At 35.5% G+C, this 22,521-nt stretch overlaps 1 protein-coding gene across 1 annotated transcript; it reads left to right on the plus strand.

Moving 5' to 3' along the window:
* Positions 1-1,014: 1,014 nt before the first annotated feature.
* On the plus strand, positions 1,015-22,521 carry LOC128246259 (putative defense protein 3). Its single transcript, XM_052964451.1, has 6 exons — positions 1,015-1,210; positions 4,066-4,202; positions 5,407-5,531; positions 5,870-5,934; positions 9,142-9,321; positions 22,379-22,521. The coding sequence occupies exons 1-6, from the start codon at positions 1,015-1,017 to the stop codon at positions 22,519-22,521; spliced, it is 846 nt and encodes a 281-aa protein (XP_052820411.1).

The following is a 22,521-nucleotide window of genomic DNA, read 5'->3' on the forward strand; positions in this document are numbered from 1 at the left end:
TCGGATATTCGACCATTTCCAGTCGATTATTCGCGAATGTTCAACTGCAGAACAGTCAGTAGTTGGGGATTCAGATTATGTCTTTATGTATGGTTTTAAAGGTCACATATGGGAAAATTAATCGCCAAATGTTTCTTTATGCATGTACACATAATTATGTATCTTTGCGACAAACACTGTTTTAATTTACTTTTATTCGTATATTCGCCAGTCGGATATTCGACCATTTCCAGTCGAAAAATGAATCTGAATCCCCAACTACTGACTGTTTTGCAGTTGAACATTCGCGAATAATCGACTGGAAATGGTCGAATATCTTCGAACGATTACCCTGGGACAAAACTCAAAATCCCATGCGCGAGAGGCAAATTAGCCTTAGCTAAGTATTTGGGTGTCATATCGTCATATGCACAATTGTGCACAATTAATATTTTCGGAGTTACTCTTCATTTTCCCTTTTGTCACAAATGAACTGCGGAAACTTGGCTGTGCAAATATAAAGGGAATCAATGCAATATATAGTTCTTTTATTATGTCGGGGGAGAAACGATTACAAATATAGGGCCGTTCAGAAGTTTTATGCAGTGTAACGGTCAATACGTGGTCATAGCAAACTGGACAGGTTTACGATGGTAGGTAGAGCCGAATAGTTTACGTCTGTATAAACGCGTCATACGTTACATGTAAATTTTATTGCCGGGGGTGACGGAAAGGTTTGACGTTAGAAAATGAGCAATCGGTACGAATTGAAAAACAGTAACGGAAATTGTCAAAACACTGAGGCTATGATATAACGTGTATTCTTCGGCATTTTGGACAAGGGACTTAAAGCGACAACAATAAGAAACATCTTAAACATTTTGTGTAACATAAAAGGACAAAATAATTTTCATATGAAATTGATTATATGTATATATATATATATATATATATATGTATACAAAAATAATTATTATTAATTAAAAGAAGACATTTGTTAGCCTAAAACAGTGAAATACTAACAAAAAGGACAAAATGATAGTAACAAAAATAATACTATTAACAACAGTAATAGGCTATATCACCGCCTTTCCGTCTGGTGCCCCGGCCAACATTTGTGGACGATATGTGCCCGGGGGTCACAGAAATATGGGGACCCCTATTGCTAACGGCCCAAGAACGGGACCCTACTCGGTAGCAGTGACCCCGGCCGGAAATGGCGTGTACACAGGTATGTTGATAGTTTCTCTATGATAAGCAAGGTGTATGGTATCGTTTTCTTCAGGCTGACATTTCGGCATCGAATGCAACTCTCTATAACTATGCATACTATTTTTTCATTGTCATTGTACAATTGTGTTTGTACTCAAGGTGTTCAAGCATAATTATTCAAGTCTTTCAATCTTTTCGTTTTTTATAACTGCTGGAACTCAGTGCAAAAATGCGCAATTCACACGAATGCTTATGTAATGGCAATATATCTGGTATACACATATTTAAATTAAAAAAAATAAACATGAGCGTTTGAGTGGTCTAGAGTGGAGGCGTTTTCCTTGAACCCAAGAGGTCGAGGGTTCGAGTCCAACCACGGCGACAAATTGTATGGACGCCTCACATCAGTTTGTATGTCCTAAAATACAACGAGGTTTACATTAGTGGGCGTTCCGTATAGGGAAGCGAGTTCGTGTTTTTGACCCTGAACAGCTAGGTTACGCTTTAATTGTCTCTGTTTCCTCAATAAAACTCCAATAAACCGGTCTCACAAGTCCAGAGCGCTGGTACGTTGTAGTGTTAAAACCAGGGGCGTATCTCTGGTCAGGGTCACACTTTATGAATGATTTATGATTTTATTAATGCCATTAATTTTGTCATTGTTTTTCTTTACTTGCCTTTTCGCTATACGACCTTGCACACACGTTTGGGCAAATTGAATCCCCGTGTACACGACATCATGTCGTAGTATCAAGACTTTCAGTTCGAGGGGTGAATGCGAAAAGGTTCTAAGTGACATTAAATAAAGAAGCAGATAGAACCTTTTCGCTTTCACCCCTCGAGTTGTATTGTAGTGTCAGTCTTACAAATAGTTTTGACCATTAGCCTCGTAAAATCAAAAACACTTTGTCTGAATTGAGAACTCTAACTATATATTATCAGGCTACTGTTGAAACAGATCTTATAACTATTAAATCAGAAATATTGTTCCGAAAAAGCGACCGCACGATTTCGGATACAATTGTTGATAACATAGCTTTCGAATATTCTGACATTGTCCTTAAGTCCCTTAAACTATTTACCTTTTACGTTGGCCAAATGTAGACTTAGCCTTATATGATTCCAAATGTTTCAAATCTGTTCGCCTCATGGTTCTATGAAATATTATAATTTATATACAATTAACGACTCTTGTTTTGTTGAAAGCCACTTAAACAAGCATTGGATAATTCTAGAAACAAAATACTTATAAGCTGCAGTGGAACTTCGTATGTAAACATAGAGACAAATCGTGTGCATAGAATACATAATGTTGCCAAGAGGATTTTAGAGATTTAAGAAAAAGTATCCGTTAACTTGGCTCATGAATTATAGAACCTTCATTTCCCTACAAGATTTCCATTCCGGCTAGCCAAAACATGTATATAAAATTCTGACAGGAGTACTCATATACCGCTTATGATGATTTCCATCCAGGGTACATGTATGTGATTTTTGATTATTTAGAATTTACTTTATGTTGTTTTTGTCACTCAAATCTTAACAAGCAAAATTAAACTCTTAGTTCAACGAGTATGAATATAATTTAATTGTATTTGTCCGCAATGCGAATTTCCAGAGCTCGGGGGCAAGTTGTTGGTTAAATACATTTTGATACATACTAGTATGAAGTATATGACATTTTACCACGTTTACATGTCAAAACGTAATGTTTCACTCAAACGTCTGTACAATTGTTGTCAGTTTTCAAAGTTGTTTGACAATGCATAAGATCGAAACATTGGCTTGGTAATTTAGTTTATACGGCAGAATAGTAGTAAGACTTTCATGCTACTGACAAACACAAAATGGCGTCCACAAAACTGACGGAATTGTATCAAACGACAATCGTATCCGTCCGCCATACATAGGCAATTTCCGTACGAGCGGAATCTGAAACTTAACCCGGAGACTCTATAAATTAGAAAATAAAATATGTTCCCAGTCTATCCATAAAAAGGCTATTGCTGTGACCCGACACACAGTAACCGTTAGGCGTACATCTACATTACTGTCATTGCGTGACTTTGTTTTATCATATAAACAATAATTCTGATTAAAATCTGCATTTATCCGCCCTTCGTAACTCTCTATTCGCTAACGAATATTTTTTTTTGCTCAGAAACGGAAAAAAAAATAGTTAGGGTCGGCGCATTTTTATAGGTAGGGTCGGGTTACCCGAAACAGACATATATTTTTTAGGCCCAATAGAAATTTCAATTAACGAGCAAATGCTACGCTCAAAAACGTTCTGAATGAGAAGCTAATTGCAATGCAAGATGCCCTCAAACTTAGATATAACAACACATCTTGTAGCATTTGTTTTAATTACACACTTTGGACATTTAGAGGTCAGCATTATGACTGCCTCCCGAAAACATCATGTCTTCAGGAAGCAATACACGTGTTTGCATGTATGGGCTGGTCCGATGTTGAAGCAATGAGAAGGCGCCTGAAAACGTGTTAGGCATCTTTTACTACGTTGTTAACTACTGTCATAAATGACGAGTTGAAATGAATGCTTCAGTATATTTCCGAATCGTAATGAGCCTTAAAATACAGTTCAGTTTTGTTAAAGCTACATAACCATGATATTATGTTTAACACAGAATAGTTGCGATAAAACAACCTCAAACCGTATTCAAATACCCGGTATATAACTGATGCACACATACAGTTGCCCAGTTCTGCGGATGGAATCAGGAACAGCTTTTAAATGGTCCGTCCGACGTCGCATAATCCATGTATATCACAGAAGCTTAAACTGTTTTATAATCATCAAATATATTTTTTTGAAATTCACCCTTATCAAGCACTGTTATTTTCTATCCGCAGTGACGTTAAGTGCGACGTCCAACCAGCCTTTCCGGGGATTCGTCCTCCAGGCGATGCAGTCATGGAAACAACTTCCGGACGGCCCATCCGACATTGTGGGAGTATTCCAGCCTGATTTCCAATCCAGACAGTCACAGGTAACCATCATAGTGTTACAATACAGCATAATTACACATAAAGCAAACTTTTGTTTTTGTAAAATATATATGTTCCTGCAAATGCAATCTTTAGACAAAAATAATGCAATGTAAACCATATTCAAATTTGACTTTTCCCATTAACATTTGAAAAAATAATCATGTCAATCACGATTATGTTTAAGAATATGTAAATACCCCATCTTATTTCATTGACGTTCATTTATTATTTGCATACACATGTATACAAAGACGTCGATGCCATATGTACCCCTGTTAGGAACAATGCCAATATGTTGAGGAAATATTAATTTAAAAGTTCTCTTCTGTAAATGATAACCTATACTTAATATTAATGTATTTTCCACTTCAATGGTGATACCAATATGTTCATCTATGTCCTATGGTTACTAGCTTTATCCATATACAAACCGACTGTTTAGTTTTCGTCATGGATTTGTTTCGTTATGCGAGATAATGGGGAAGTGGAACGTTTTTTTTTATTAAATGTGTTCTTGTGGTTTATAGAAATTTATCTATGAAATAAATATATTCCATTTGATACTTTTCACTGTTTTGAAAATTGGGCCCGATCTCACGTGCAAATAATTTGTCAGCGCGCTCAGGGCTGGAACACAATTTCAACGACTGCATTTCCAAAATGCCGTCATGTTCGCCAAAAATGGAGTTTTTATCTAATAAACTACAATATATATATATATATTTGAAAAATCATCTTGTGAACACCCAAACTCATTATTTTCCACTTGAAATATAGAGGTTGGTGGTGACTAAGTGAAGTATCTTGCGAAATAAACTCTTCCACTTTTGACTTGTGACGTTATTGCTAAGTATTTAGATATAATTAAAAAATATCAATATTTTGATTATGCTGTCGAAACTAATACGACAAAAAACGTATTTTAAACAATTTAATTGCAAAATAAAATCATCCAGGAAACTGGTCGTGTTTTTCTCAACAACAAAAACAGAAACATCATCTGTCTAACTGTTCAATATTTTAAAACATGTCAATCACATATTCTTCTTCATCCACTTATTTCTAATCAGTGTCACTTTATAGACAACCCTTCTGATTAAGATTGTCCCGCATAGCCCTAAGGGTCTGTTATAAATTGAAGTTGCACATCTTAAATTGAGATTGTTAGCGTTGAAGTCTTAAATATTTAACGTCCGTTTGCAGATGCGCAGTTGCGGCGGTATGGGCGGAAGTAACGTGCTTACACATACATCACGTGACGACAAGACCCAGATGACTGTCAGTTGGCAAGCACCTGCCAACCTGCCCGATCCAAACGTGAAATTTGTGTACGTATTTTGTTTGCAAGCCAACACAAAACACATTAAAGGTCATCTGGAAACATTAAAAGCTTGATAATATCGATATAATTTGTCACGTGACAAATTCCTGTACCGGGTTTTGGTAAAAACCAGTTCGGTTACAATTCATTCAGTTAAGAGGGTTTCCTTCTCGTAAAAAGTTAAGGAGCATTATTCGTGATACCACTGGCAAGTTCTTGCGTGTGTAGCTTTTAGTATTCATCAGCAGTGTTTGGAATTATAAATTGCTTTAACAAGCATCACTGCTTGTTTTATTGTAACTGTTCTTTTTTCACATATATGAGTGTAATCCCTTTATTTTTCAGTGCCACTGTTGTACAGAACTACGACAATTTTTACGTCGTTCACTCTGATCCAATTAACATACAAGGTACAATGTTAATTACACGCTTTCTTTTGAAAGCATTTATATGGCATACATATTAGTAAGGGAAATGAGCGAAAACTAAACACCAAGGCCGATTATTTATCAAATTATTACGTCTCAAAGGAATAAGAAATGAAGAGAATTTGAATTTCATTTTTGCATTGTTGACATAAACGCATCCAATGGAGTTAATGACAATATGAATAAATAGTCAGTTTGAGTGGTCTTCCCTTTCTGCCTCTCGTTTTTATGGCGCTTGAAAAATCAACATTTAACTGTAACTAAAAGAACGTGATTTGTGTAGGACATGAACACTTTTAAAGCTCCAAAATATTCAAACTGTTGCGCTTTTCAGATGGTTCCCCAGCCGGTACCCAGCCCGGTAGTCAGGGTCAAGGAAATGGAAATACAATGCCAGGAGGAAGTTCTGGTGCACAAGGAAACGGTTTCGGCGGAGACTCAACAGGTACAACAGGTGCGCAAATGTCGTCTGCTAAATCTTCGTCTGGTCAAATATCTACTCAGCAAATTCTGTCTTCTAAAACATCAGCAGACATAAATTCTACTAGCATTTCCATTCTTGACCCTCCTCCAATTGTTCTGCCAGACGGGAAAGTTTCACTGCCTTCTATCACCATGAAAACATCGAAGTCGCCCCTAAGCCCTGTTTTCCCAGATATTGCTGCATTGCTTCAATTAGAGTCATTGCAAATATCGACTAATAAAAATAATAATAATAATAATGGTAGCATGAGCAGTACGAACACATCGTTTAGTCCTATAAAAAACAACAGTAACATAATCAACATCAGCACTATTAGCAACAGCAACGACATGAATAGAGCTTCAAAAACATCATCAAGACAAGACATTGGTATTCCTATTAAAATTGAAACCTCCTTTATGGACATGGACAGTAACTCTCCTACTGCGATTGAAGAAAAGGTCATTACAGTGTTGAACAGTGAAGCAGCGATGGATCAGCCGAATGATATGATACCTGAATTAACAACATTTTTAGCAGCTCCGGTAGTTTCCTTTAACTTTGAAATCCCTCCAATAAATCCATCAGACCCAACAATTGAGATCATAGAAATCCCGATAACGCCCGAGGGACAAAAAGCAGCCTTTCTAAATGTTATGGAAATAACGAAAAATCAAAGTGTCGATGCAACGGGAATGTCCGGGCAACTGAGAACGAATTCTACCACTACGAACGTTGCAACGCGGGTCTCATTAGATGGAAATGCTCTCCGTATTGATGTCGACGGTGAGTCGGCGTTATAGAGCCGTGCATGAATATATAGAAGTAGACACATATACACCTGTGCTATGGAAATAATCGACATTAGAGATAACTGGCAGCCCGAGACTAACACAATACGCGCATGCTCAGCACATGGCATAACTGATCATACGAAAACTATAAAGTCAGAGTGCATGTTGACAGGAGACTCACACGAACGGCGCGAGCACAGAGCAAAGTACACAGCGTGAGCAAAGAGCAAAGTGCCCAGCGTCAACACAAAGCAAAGTACACGGCTTGAACATGACAAAACAACAGTGAAAAAACAATCATAGAATGAAAACTATTGAGACAAGCCAAGTAGGCAAACAATTAAAAAACATGTTTAAAGGAACAAGACAATTGCCCAAACGACACTGAACTAGAGACACAGACGTATAAACACCACATAAACAAGAACACACAACAAACATACCAAACACACATAATTTTCCGATAATGAATTGGATAACCGCCTTGGAGTTACACGAGCTCACTGAAACACGAGTCTCCTGGCGGCTTATACAACTGTGTATGGCCACAACAACACATTTGTCCCAACATTTATCAAGAATTAAAAATAATAAACATTAAACCTCATCACTAGTCTTATGTGAAGAATAACATGAAAATTAGCATTACACAAGAATAACATGAAAATTAGCATTACACAAGAATAACATGAAAATTAGCATTACACAAGAATTACATGAAAATTAGCATTACACAAGAATAACATGAAAACAAGCATTACGCAAGAACAACATGAAAACTAGCATTACGCAAGAACTTAAGTAAAATAAACTAGTCTAAAGAAATCATAAACCAAGGCTGGCGGAGACAAGGACGTTGGGAATGGAAATGCTATTAACTTTGAGAACTAATTGTGACACAATAGCAGATCAAAATAAAAAAAATATATATTCCTTCTTTTTTTTAGTCGTTCATTAAATTGCGAGGTTGTATATAGTAAACCGAATAACTTTATTTTTGTTTAAAGAGATAAAGTATTATTGTTTACTGTTATTAAATATCATACACGAACAAATTATTCCTGGTGTTATCGAATTATGACATTTTAAGCGATTATTTTACAGGGCAAGGACAAAGCATTTTCGGACAAGGCCAAGCAACTGGAGGCGCAACATTTGGACAAGGAGCAATACCATTTGGTCAGGGCCAGACTACATTCGGTCAGAACCCATTTGACCAAGGAACAACAATCCCTGGTCAGGGTGGTTTCCCTGGTAGCGGAATGAACCGCGGAAACGGCATGTTTGGAGGTCGTCCCTTCACACAGGGATTTGGCCCACAAGGTCAAGGCCAGTTTGGTGGTATGTTTGGTCAGGGCGGGACTCAGTTTGGTCAAACAACTAATATGTTTGGACAGGGAACCACTGGCCAAACTGGAACAACCGGAACTGATCAGACTGGGGGCCAGGGTCAACAAGGTGGACAAGGAGGCTTTGGTACCCAAGGTGGTATGTTCGGAGGAAACCAGGGTCCAATCGGAGGACAGGGAGGATTTGGACGTGGGGGAATGCAGTTTGGAAATGGTCGATTCGGTCAAGGTGGTGGTCAATTTGGTGGTCAGTTTGGAGGACAGCCACAATTCGGAGGTCAAGGTCAGGGCCGATTTGGACAATTTAACCAGGGTAGTCGATTTGGCGGACAAGGTGGTTTTGGGCAGAATCAGTTCGGTGGACAAGGTCAACCTGGAGGTCAGGGATTTTTCGGAGGTCAAGGTCCATTTGGTCAGCGTGGACCCTTCGGTGGATTCCAAGGTAGAGGAAATCCAATGGGCGGTAACCCCTTTGGTGGTAACCCATTTGGCGGTAACCAATTTGGTGGCAATGGATTTGGTGCCCAGGGACAGTTCGGTGGACAAACTGGATTCGGGGGTCAAACTGGTTTCGGAGGTGTAGGACAAGGTCAAGGACAGACTACCTTTGCTACGCAGGGACCTTCTACTACAGGGGAACAGGGTGCCAATGGATTTGTTATGCCGGGAACCACACAAACAGACAATCAAACAGCCGGACAAACCGGAAGTACAACTGGCGCCACTGGCAACACCGGCTTTGGTGGATTCTCTTCGTTCACTGGTTAAGCATGGACAGTTTGGTGTTCAATAATATTTCATTTCGTTAAATTTTATTTATTTAAAAATGAACTTTGATATATTTGTTATGAAAAAGCTGACATGTTTAAATGTTATACGTTTTCAGTTTCATGTACAAAACAATTGAGATGGGACTACATTCCTCTGATTGCCAGTTCATGCGGTTTACTTTTTCATGATCTTGTAAAAAATAGAACATATTGAAAGCATATTCACCAATACAGGTTAATTAAACGTTTCTCAAGCTGTTCTAACACAAATGCAGATTATACATGAGCACTCTTCAATGTGAATAGCATAATGTCCAACAGGAGTAGGCTTTCCGAATATTCAGGATTGATAGCCAGGTTCTGTAATTCGTGTGTAAATTAATCATAAGTATGCAAGATTACTAGTTGCCGTTTCCAGTTAAGTTTAAGAAGACTTATTTGAGTAGATTTGTAATTTTTAAGTGTACATAAGCTGTTACATATTGTCTTGTAGTAAGTTTACATACGAATGTTGAAAAATAAAATATTAAAACATTAAACACCCTTCCTTATCTATCTTTAATATTTAAACATTATCTTACTTACTGAAGTATTACATAGTTTACAATTAATTTATATTTCGCAGTGTTTTCGTATTTGTCCATTAAAAAGATTACTGGGCATGTCTACCTAATAGAATTCATTCCTTATGCGTGATTGGCTAGTCGATGTTATCACGTGATATTACCGAGTTAGGTGTATTGCTTAATTATGTCACCCGAAAGTTGTAAGCTGTTGTAGCTCAGTGAATACAACACTGGTCGGCAATTTTGGCGACACCGGTTCGAAACCGGTCTTCGACATAGTTGTTGTTGTTTTTTTTTAATTTTGGTAATCTTTTTTACAGTTATGAAATCAACGAGTAAAACATTTTATTAAATAATTGTCCTGAGATTCGTTACAGAAAAAATTGGTGTCAATCTGGTGTATAGTCCCTTTAAGTGACTAAAACTCTTAATTTCTAGACCATTTTTTCCCTTGACCATTTTTATATATTTCTGAATCTTTAAAAGTATTAAGTTCAGCAGCTCAATCTGTAACAGAAAGTTTCAGTATTTATGTAACTTGATCATCAGTTTCTTACATTTAAACAAACTCCTCGCAGTGTTACCTCTTTTATTGTACATCAATCATTGCCATAATGCCAATCAATTGGACATATATCATATCGGTAAAGATTATTAATTATCTTTAATTTTGTTTGTATTTTAACCCCAGTGAACCTTGAATAATTGAATTTTGATAACAACTTATTAAAAACGAGAGGATTATTTTTTATATAAATATAGTCTATATAGCTAAAATCCAGTTATACTCGCTCATAGTGGATGGAAGATAAGTTAGTTCCTGATTCCTTATTTCTTTTTCAAATAAGGAATAGGGAACTAGTTCCTTATTCCTTATTCAAAATTAAAAATGTAGATACGCATAAAATAACTTCTTTGTTATGTGTTTCGTATTTTCATAACAATTAAACAACTTTGTGAGTAAAATAATGCACGAAAATAGAAAAAAAAATCGATTAAGGATTAAGGAGCTAGTTTCCTATTACTAATTCAAACTCGAATAAGGAATAAAAACTTTAAAAAGTAATACATTTTATTCAAATAACTATGCAGAAGTGGTCTACATAAAAAGTTTACAGAAATACATTGTCTGTTCAAGAGAGTTTTAAAGTGCTTTAAAAACGTACCAGACTCCGAATAAGGAACCGCAATCTTGAAAACGTCAAGATTTACCCGTTTTATCACTTTTCGACAAAATAACTGTGCAGAAGATGTCTATATAAAAAGTTTAAAGAAATACATTGTCTGTGCAAGAGAGTTTTAGCGCTTAAAGGGCTTTTAAAACGCTCCAAAATCCTAATTAGGAATATTATTTACGAACTCAATTTCAAAGTGCTTAATTTGCTCATTTTTGGCTGAAATATCAAACATTGATCTTATAAAAAAATGAATAAATGTGTTGACTTTTTCAAAGGGGTGGAGTGTTTAAAGTACGTTCAACGCACAATAAGTCGAATAAGGAACAGAAACGGTGAATTTTCAACTTTTGAAGTAAGACATTTTTAGCTCGTCTGTTTTTCGAAGAAAAAAAGTCGAGTTATTGTGATAGCCTTGGCGTCGTCGGCGTCGTCTGCGTCGTCTGCGTCTGCGTCTGCGTCTGCGTCGTCGTCGTCGTCCAAAAACTTTAACCTTACCTCATAACTCAGACGAGCGTTGGCACCCACTCCGCGGTGCTCTTGTTTGATCAAATAACTATGGAGAAGTGGTCTACATAAAAAATTGAAGAAATGCATTGTCTATTCAAAAGAGTGTTAGTTCTTATAGTGCTTAAAAAACGTACCAATTTCCTGAATAAGGAACGAAAAGCTTGAAAACGTCAAAAATATACTTACCCGTTTTATCACCTTTCGACAAAATAACCACATATAAGTGATCGATATAAAAAGTTTACAGAAATGCATTGTTTATTCAAGGATTTTTAGTGCTTAAAGCGCGCCAAAATCCGAATAAGGAAAAGAAATCTTGAAAACGTTAAAAAATTAACTTAACCGTTTTATCACTTTTCGACAAAATAACTATGCAGAAGTTGTCTCCATCAAATGTTTACAGAAATGCATTGTCTGTGCAAGAGAGTTTAAGTGCTTATAGCGCTTTAAAAACGCTCCAAAATCCGAATAACGAATATACTTTTCGAAAAATACTCAATTTCCAAGTCCTTTATATGCTCATTTTTTGACGAAATATCAATTGTACATAGATTTTATCAAATAATTTAAATAAATGCGTTGTCTTATTCAGCGGGTGGACTGTTCCAAGTACTTTATTACGCACAATCAGTCGAAGAAGGAATAAGGAACTAGTTTCATATTCCTTATTCAAAGTCGAATAAGGACCAGAAACGGTGAATTTTCAACTTTTTTAGTAAGACATTTTTTATCAAATAAATATGCAGAAGTGGTCTACATAAAAAGTTTAAAGAAATGCATTGTCTATTCAAGTGAGTTTTAGTGCTGAAAATGCTTTAAAAACGCTACAAACTCCGAATAAGGAACAGAATTTACAATAAATACTCAATTTAAAGGAGCTTAATGTCCTCATTTTTATTGAAAAAGGAATAAGGAATAAGGAACTCCCTCATGTAATTCTTCTTAAAAAGCAGACTCTGTGTCACATTGCGATCGAAACAGCCATACTATTTTAATTGATGAAAGACATGTGACAAGAAAGAATATGTATCACACACAGTGAACACGGGAAGTGATTAGGACTCTTCGACGATCAAAGGACGTTCCTTCCGACGAGAAATGGCTGAGTGGATAATTGAGTTTGCAACGGAAGAAACATTATACACTTGACCTAGCGGTCTTGGACAAATTTTGATAGGTAAGAACTAAAAAGGTTTTAAAGAAGTTGTCATTTTTTGAAACATTGAAAGTTTGTGCTGTTCTCACCGTTATTTAAGGGTTTCAAAACCAGATTCCCGATACAATCTATTTACTATAACAATTGTTGCTTCTCCCGTGATAGTGTGCCTAAAGCTGAAATTGCTCAAGTAAGATTTCTCGGAGGGTCAGAAATCTCCAGACAGCATCGCAGAATTCAACAATTGGTGTGATGAAGGACTTAAAAATATTTGAAGTGATTTACAGTCAATAATGAGTTGTAATGATCACAAAGTGTGAACTTTTTTCCAACCATACAATAAAAAACCAAGCCTTTTTTGCAACATTGAGTTTATGGCTGTACCAGGGATCATCGCTTGATATATTGAGGCTAAGGTGTTTATGTGAAGTAACCTTTTGTATGTGTGGGTTTTTCATTCGAACGGAAAAGTGGGTTGGTTTATTATATTAACGTGATAAAAATGTGATTCTCTTGTTTATGGATTAAAAGAAGCTAGCCAATTTTCATGTAAAATTGTTGAATTTTATGAGTCTCATCAGTTAGAAATACAGAGCAGTAAAAACTTCATATAGACTAGTGTCGTATGCGAAGAGACGTATGCTAACTGAATGTTTTCAACAATGTTATGAATGAAACAATAGATAGCAACGGCCCAATAATTAAACCTTGTGTGACATCAGCTTGCAGCTTCAAACGTGTTGATTCTGTTCCATGGGTAACTACTTTTGGTGAGCGGTCAAAAAGATAATTAGAAAACCAACGGAGTAGAGGAGAAGTACATTTCGCTTCTATAATACGTAATAGACACTTGGTTAAACCTCTGTCAAATGCCTTTAACAAAAAAGGGTTACTCTTACCTCTTTTCCTCCATTTAATGCTTGACGGAGGTATAATAATAATAATAATAATAATAATATCTTTATTTTAAGAAGGTGACATATTAAGATCATGTACAAAACTACAGAATCTTATTTTCGATATGGCCCTCTGAAACAGAATGAAAATATGGCAAATAATCATAAGACAAACATGAAGACGATGCTAACAACGATGAAGATGATGATGATGATTATAAGTATGCTGTTGATGCTGACGATAATGATGCATATGATGACATGATGATGATGTTGAATCAATATTAGACAGATACTCTCAGTTAAATATAATTATGAATAAAACATCACAATTTGTATAATCACAAGTTTCCTATGAGGTACTGTTTGACCTTTATTTTATACGTATTAAAGTTTTTTGATTCTCGTATTTCCAAAGGTATATTATTCCAAACAATTCTGCTGTAATATGTAAACGATGCTTTCATATAATTAGTACGAGGTCTAGTTTGTAAAACAATATCTTTGTGTGCCATTGATCTTAGCATATATACATTATTGTCTGAAACTGTTACTAATTCTGACATATATGATGGAGCCATGCTATTCAACGTCTTGTAAACTAATACTGCTGCGTGGTATTTACATCTATCCGAGAAGTTTAGCCATTTTAGTTCTTTAAATAGATTTGTTGATGAATCTCGTTTAGATTTACCAAGTATGATTTTTGCAATTCGTTTTTGTAAGTTATTTATTTTATTCACATATGAATTGGTTCCCTTGCCCCAGACCAAGCAGCCGTAATCAAAATTTGGCAGAATATATGCATTGTAAAACTGTATCAGGTGTGAGGAAATATATTATATTTTTTAGAAGTGCAATTTTCTTATTCAGATTTTTACAAACATAATCGATTTGCACATGCCAGTGAAGGGTAAAGGGAAGACAGTTGGTTGACCGTGGGAACGTCCAGTACCAATCCAGACTGCAGAGAGGAAATTGCATTTGTTAAAATAAGAGAATGGAACAATTATTTATGTAATACTAATTCAAAAGATTTGCCGATTACCGAGAGCAGATAAATGGCACGATAATTGCTAACTTCGTACAAATCATTTCATTTGTAGATTGACATACGTCTGCTGCAGACTTCCTTTGTGTATGAAGTTGACACCCAAGCATAGAATAATTGAATAAATCGGAACGTTTTACTATCTCAGTGGAGATTTCCTTTAACAGAACAGAACAGACAGTTTATTCGACTTATACATGTGTATATCGTCGTAATACATATAGTTATACATATAAACATGTGACGTATCTAAATTTACAAACATAATATAATAAAATATAAGCAAAAATATTAATGTAAATTGAATACCAAATAATTAGTATGTAAACTTTGGCAGTGAGGGAATGTTTTATAACTACTATATCAAGCTAAATTATTTATAAGTGAGTTGCGTATAATAAATGATTCTTTAATATATTTACGAACATTCATAACTTCCTTTTTATCACATGATACCAATAATTGATGGAATTTGAATACAGATGGATTAACGTAATAGCATCGTTTTATATAAGTTACACGTAAATGACGATAGCATGGACAAATACATATGAGGTGATATTCATCCTCTATGTCCCTACTATTACAACATAAACAATATCTTTCGTTACGAGGTATATTGTAACGTGCATAACGTCCTGTTTGTATTTTTAAAGGGTGTACAGAAACTTTCAATCTAACAATGAATAAACGTAAATTCTTTGGAACTAAATCTAAATATATTTCATAATCAAAGGAAGTTTTGAAAATTCTATACATATCCAAAACAGAACTGTTACTAATATTACCATACCATTCCTGTTTAAATGTATCTATAATTCTACATTTAAATTCGTTTATAAATACATTAACATGTACAATATTTGGGTTATCAAATACGTATGCAAAACCATAATCATTTAACAGTGTTTTTTTACCTTAGAAACCCAGTTTATATAACCCTTATTACAGTCATCAATGGCCTGGTTATACACGGACTTTATTATAATGTTATTACTGTTGCACATCCTAAACCAGTATCTAATAATGCGTACATATCGATTAATGTATAAAGGGTATAGATCTACCTAGTTCTCCATACACTGTAGCATTACATGTGTTTATTTTAACGTGTAACAATCGCTTACAAAATTTTAAATGTATACGTTCTATTTCTTTTGACTTAGACCCCATATTTCACAAGCATAATTCAATATTGAGCCAACAAAAGAATCAAATAGTTGACAAAATATTTTAGGTTTAAGGTCATATTCTTTGCATTTATATAATAAAGTATTCATGGCCTTAAGAGCTTTTCCAACCAAATACTCTTGATTGAATGTAAAACTCCCAGTGTAATTTATCACAGTACCTAAATAAATAATTATAGTTATCAACAACATCGATAGTATGGCCAGTATATGTCCAATGCTCGTTACGACGTATTCCACCCCGTTTACAGAAAACCATTATTTTTGTCTTTGATGTATTTACATTTAATCCACATGCTTTGCAATACGAGTAAAGAGTGTTTAAATGGTTCTGGACTTCCTCGGGCGATTTCCCTAAAATGGCCATATCGTCAGCAAATAGCAACATAATTAATACAATGTCATCAATAAATAAACCGGAAGTGATGCTATCTTGCATATATAGTTCTAAGTCCTCTACAAACAGGGAAAAAGATTCGGGGACATAACCTCCCCCTGGCGCAGGCCAACGGCATAACTAAAGTATTCAGAGTAAGATGTACATGATTTCACACATGATTTAACATTTTCATACATATCTTTCACTATTCTAAGTAATTTACCTTTTATACCAGATTTATACAACTTAAGCCACAGAGCATTGCGATAAATACTATCAAAACACTTCAACATGTCGACATAAATGAATTTTATAAACATATAAAAGTATTTATGTCTTTGTTTGATATTAATAAGATGTATATTTAGACCAATGACGTCAGAGCCAATTGTCTTATCGTCTTAAATCATGTGACCGAAACTTTAAACCACGTGTCTAATATCAGCCAATCAAGGCACTCCTATTCCATCACTCTTCGTTCAGATTCAAAGCAGAACCACGCTAAAAAAACTTGGAAAGTTTTTTGTTACTTTGCACATTTCTCTACCGTTTTTTGGACTTATTTTATACGGTATTAATATAGTGCATTTCTTTTATAACGGATATACATTGAATATTAATCTTCTACCGCGGCTCGGATGTTTATTTGAATTTTAATTGGTCGGTTGTTGGATGGACCAGAATTTCTTTGTTCATAAAAGTAGGTCAACCCCGCGTTGAGCCAGCGTGCTTACTCACGGTCACGTGACTTAAATAAAATGGCGGACGAGGTGACAAAAGTACAAATTTTTGGACACTCTTTTGTAAGTCGTTTAAAGGATCTTGTGATGAAACATCGGGATTATCCAAGTAATTTAGCGCTCCGTTGTAACGCTCTGGTGCAATATAGCGGATTTCGTGGAGGTCATGTATCAACATTACGGGATAACTTGGACAGGATAGAGGACTTTTCCCCGGACATAGTGGTGTTGATGATTGGTACGAACGATCTTTGTTCGACAGTAAATACACCAGCAACGGTTTCCAGTGCTATTTTGGATTTAGTTGACACTTTAGTGTTTATCTGTGGAGTAGGACATGTGTTAGTTTTCCCGGTGTTCTACAGAAAAGTGAATTCTCATTCCCTGAACTCTCAATGAATGGTACAACTGAGACCATGAGAAGTTGGCTGTCTGAATTTCCCAATACTTATTTTGGGTTTACTGGAATGGTCTGGTTCTTTGACAATTATCAGCAAGCAGCACTGCAGAAAGTACCACAGAATCGGTTATTAATTGAAACGGATTCTCCATATCTGAAAATGTCAAAAGCTGCAAGTATGAACAATCCCAAATTCATTGGGGATGTAGCTGCTGAAATACCCAAATGTCGGAACTCGACCGTAAAAGACATATGTAGCATGACTATGGAAAATACCAGACGTTTATACAAATTATAAACGACAAGGAGATTGGAAGACAAATAAGCCATAACTCAGATTCGTTAAATAACATTCAATTTCTTTGTACTATAACCCAATGGTTGGGTCAAACTTTTATATTTTATTTGCATATAGCTCAATATGTGTATGGGCAGTTATGCATGGTAATTAGTAATCAATATTATGTGATAACCCAATGGCTGGGTAATTTTCAAGTGAGTAATACTCAGTTGACATTCATTTATTTATATATATGTAGATATTTGTAAATATCAAACATTTTAGTTAATGGGGTATCATCCAATGGTTGGGTGTTTTTAAGTGATCTTTTTAATGAGAATTTGGGAAGTTTTCACAAATAATAATTTCCCAATTGGTTGGGTATATTTTAGCTTTGTCAAATTGACATAAGGCTTATTTACTATTTTCATATATCTAGATAGATAATGAAACATCTTAAAAAATAGAAGGGGGAGGTGTGTTGTGATCTGGGAACCAGTCACATTATTCATTTATGATAACCAGTCTAATAGAAGCTGATGTAGGGAACCAGCTAGCAGGAAACAGACAGACTTTGACTGACCACGACTGAGACCTGACGGACTTATTACTTCTTGACGATCATCTTATATCCATCATCATCCGATACATAGATTCGACGCTAGTGCTCATCTTTATCAGGTATGTTTGTATGGATATTAGTTATTATGTCGGGATCACAATACATTCGACATTCCCTGGTTCAATGAGCGGGCTTTCCAAACAAATGCTGCCTTGGCTTCTGGCTTGTCGGCTCTGCCACACCAGAAAGCACGATACTGGGTTCCTAAGGGGTTCTTGTCACCCGAGACTGTCACTAATGTTCTAGCCGAAGATGGAGTTCATCTTTCCCAGGTTGGAGAGCACAAGCTTTACAACAACATCCGTGCCGCGGTGGTGTCTGTACTGAACGTACAAGACCGTCAAGATAAGATATGTTAATCTGTCTATATTCTTATATTACAACATGGTGGTTTTACACTCATGTACATCTGCCCTTTTCTAATTTCCTGTGAAGGCAGTGTTTACATATTTATCCCTTTTTCTGGAGTTGCCATTTTTGCACTCTTAGATTTTAGGCCCTGAGAGCTAATATTTCGCTATTCGGGCAGTGTTTATGTCAGTAATGTGATGTTTCCATGCTGCATATGACATCATTAACAGAACCTTTTTATGGAGTGGAATGATGACACCTTCTGTCCACTTTTCTGGAAAAAAAACCAGACGCTAAAATGCTGTTAAATACATCACAAAAGTGGCTTGTTAATATGTCAGCGCATTCAATAAAGTACTCATTTAATATACAGTCGCTACCAGCCGATTTATTTCGTTTTTAATGCTTTATTGCGTTACGTACTTCAATAATAGAAATAGGTTGGTCTAACTCTGGAAATGTACAGTTATCTTCATCAAAATCATTACTTGAACAAAACTGTTCAGCCTCGTTGTTATTGCAATCAAACGTATTGTTGCTGAGATTTAAAAAAAAATGTTTTAAAATCTTCCAAAGGGATATTACAATTATTAACTTTATTTTTTGATTTAAAAAAAAATCCAAAATTCTCTAGGTTTATTTTTTTCTTAAATTCTCAATATCCTTAATTTTTTGACGATAAGCAAAGTTTTTCTTTTTACGAAGTAAATCTTTATAAGTCTTCTTTTGTGCACACAGATTAGCTCTATTAATATCGGTTTTATTCGAATTAAAAATATGTAAAGTTTCTTGGTATAATCGCCGTGCATTAACACATTCATTATCAAACCAATCTGCATTTTTCGTACAACTATCAATATCAAACAATGGTTTGTGTCTGTAAGTACAACGTTTAGAAAATAACGGGTCCGCGACACTGCGGATTGTAGCCGTAAATCTATCTAAAACATCATTAATTGACAATCTATTTGAACAGTTTATATCATCAACAATATCATCGAACACAGGTAATTTTGTAATAATCCCAGTGCGAAATTGTTCACGTAGAGTATTTAACATCAGTGTATGTATCGTAACTATTCGAAAAATTATTACAATATAATGAAAATTGTATTGGTGCGTGATCGCTCCATTCATTGAAATCGCCAATAGTAAAGTTGGATATCAATGAAAAGTAACATTCATGGGTCAATAAGTTTAGCATCACACTGTTGACTTTGGCCGGACCTGTCACTTTGCAAGAAAGTAGTTATTTTAAGACTTAAGGGACATTATTCAGTGATTTGTGTATAGAAAATTGGAAATAGTCTTGCGGTCAATTAATGACAGCTCCTTGTTGGCCTGGAATGGTTTGTAATTCAAAGAAATTCTTTAAAACAGTATACCTGTCTTTTTGTAAGTATCATTGTTTTTAGAGACAGTATAGAGTTTGATGTTTTATTTGTATAACTAATTTTCTTCATTAGCGTTCAGAAGTCTGTTATTAAGATGTTATGGTATAAGAATTTTGGCGGATTTATGTGTGTATTGTTATTTACGAATTACTCGCAGCGCTTGGTTTCGTTAGAGTTTTTGGGTGTTCCATTTTGATATAGAATAAGCGAGCTCTGCTTTGTATCGGACACGTTTTCGTTTGCCGCTAAGTGTTCTGTTGTACCCATAAAGATAGTGACTTCCTAATTGTAAAAGGTTAATTCGGTATGGTTTCTTTGCATCACGATATATATATCAATAGCTTCATAAACTGAAACAGTTAATATTACCGACTTCATGATGCAGAAGGTCATAGTCCACACTGTCGTATCTCCAAATCTGTCGTTTAAATAATGGATGAAGAGGTTCAGATACATTAAGTTAACAGAAAGCAGGAAAATGAAAACGTTTTTGTTGATCGAATACAAATAATCCAACACTTCTTGCTGTAACAATACTTTTATCAAAAGTAAAAAACTGGTCTCTAATAAAAGGCCCTGTTTCTGTACTTCTTTCTGAAAGGTGCTACGGAGTAAAAAAAAATATCGTCCGGATATGAGGGTCGAGCTGTGTTTCTATAAATGAAAGATATCATATGCATTTAAGTCTGAAAACAGCGTGTCTTTCTTATTGAAAAAAGTACATTAAAGTAGAAACAAATTGCTGAACGATGTGTATGTGGCGGCAGAATATACAAATGTGCTTAATGGTCCTGTTAGGATGGGCTTCCCCACAGAGTTATAGAATCATGTACAGCCATGTGAGAAATGAAAATGCATTGAAGCAATTAAGACCTTTGATGGATTGATGTTATATAAAAAAAAGGCCTGCTCTTATTCTGTATGCTCCTTTGTCAATACTAATGTGATTCCGATAACTAACGACAACAAGATGGAAACACTGTTTACATCTGTTGTTTCTTAATATTAGGTTGATAATCGTTGGTAGAACACCTCCGTGAGCGTATGACTAATATTTTCTTGACTTGTCGAATTTAAATAAATAAATCAAAATTTTCTTCTCGTCAGGCCAGAGATAAATTTTATTCTATTTGATAGGATTGTTTTATTACTGTCGAATCAGATAGTAAGATTTCAGACTGTTAATATGTGGGGGTTTTTAGCTTATTTTCGTTTTCCCAAGCCACAACACATTCCTCCGGCGGCACGGGCAGTCCGACTTCATCCATGGGCAGCTCATCGTTCTTCTCTGGACAGCGTTTATGAGCATTAGCATCATTGTTAGCGGAATGGCAAAGACGTTATGCATGACATCCATCGTGACCTATGTAGAATACATATTATGCAGCATAGAGGCTTCGGAATAATATTTGTATAGTGGCCTGTTCATGTGAGCTTATTTCTTTCGGCCCATTTCGAAAACAATTCAAGCGCTTTTTTCTGGCCATCATGCATTTAGAAAAAAAGGAAACTACTTCAAACGTTCAGAAATAAAACACATTTAATTTGCAGTCTTGATATGCTTAAATTGTTCAAATCATTGTACTTGATGTACTCGATGTAAAGCTCTGATACCTTATATTCTTTTTCCTACACACATTTTCAGGGGATAATTGTGAATGCTTAATGGAAAAAAGCAAAACTCGAGACTATCAACATTCATGGATAGTAGTTAAACTTTTGAATTAATGTTAATATCAAAGTGAGTAATAACCGCAATAACGGTGATGACGTAGTGATTTTAAGAACAAACAATTTTCAGTCTGATATTTGCAAAAAAAAACGTATTGAAGTATATGCAACAACTGTACAAAGATTCCGAACCTCAATTATTATGCAAATTCGACCTTGAGGTATCGGATGTACATATAAGCTTGACAAAATTATTTCATTGAGCCGTCAATGGTAATGATGTTTAATTTGGTTACCATGCGACCCCATGTCATTTTGGTATTACTTGCTGATTTCTAGTAAAGTAAAAAAAATGACAGAAAACACACAATTATTGAATTTTGTAGATTTGTTCTTTATTTCAGCTGAATTCGAACTAGAAATTACCCTTTTTAAGTCTTCTAAGGCGCTGAGAACGTATTTGTAATAGTTGCTTAGTTATAATTTGATACATTATTTTTCTATCCTTGCAACCAAAATTCAAATATTGTAATGCCTTTTGTGGCAATTAATGACTATAAGCAGTTGGAATTCAGCAATTGGGAGCTTTCAGAGAGTTCAATCAGAATAGTTTCGTAGCAGTGTGGGGGAAGAACCACATGGCAAGTAGCAGGACACACCACTTGGCAGGATCTCTGGGATATTTCGTAGTTAAGAGCCTGGAGGAATCTACAGTGGCGATAAAGAGCGAAGAGTGTCACCTGCGGGAACCATCGTTTATCCGGAACGTCCTTCCGGTGCTGCAGGACCCGTCTTCCCATGAAAGCTCATGA

The sequence above is a fragment of the Mya arenaria genome, chromosome 9, assembly GCF_026914265.1.
Source record: "Mya arenaria isolate MELC-2E11 chromosome 9, ASM2691426v1".
NCBI lineage: Eukaryota > Metazoa > Mollusca > Bivalvia > Myida > Myidae > Mya > Mya arenaria.

Coding starts and splice junctions, on each gene's coding strand:
- LOC128246259 (XM_052964451.1), top strand. CDS start 1,015: ATGATAGTAACAAAAATAATACTATTAACAACAGTAATAGGCTATATC. Junction 1,211..4,065: donor CGGAAATGGCGTGTACACAG/GTATGTTGATAG, acceptor TTCTATCCGCAG/TGACGTTAAGTGCGACGTCC. Junction 5,935..9,141: donor TGATCCAATTAACATACAAG/GTACAATGTTAA, acceptor TCGGAGGTGTAG/GACAAGGTCAAGGACAGACT.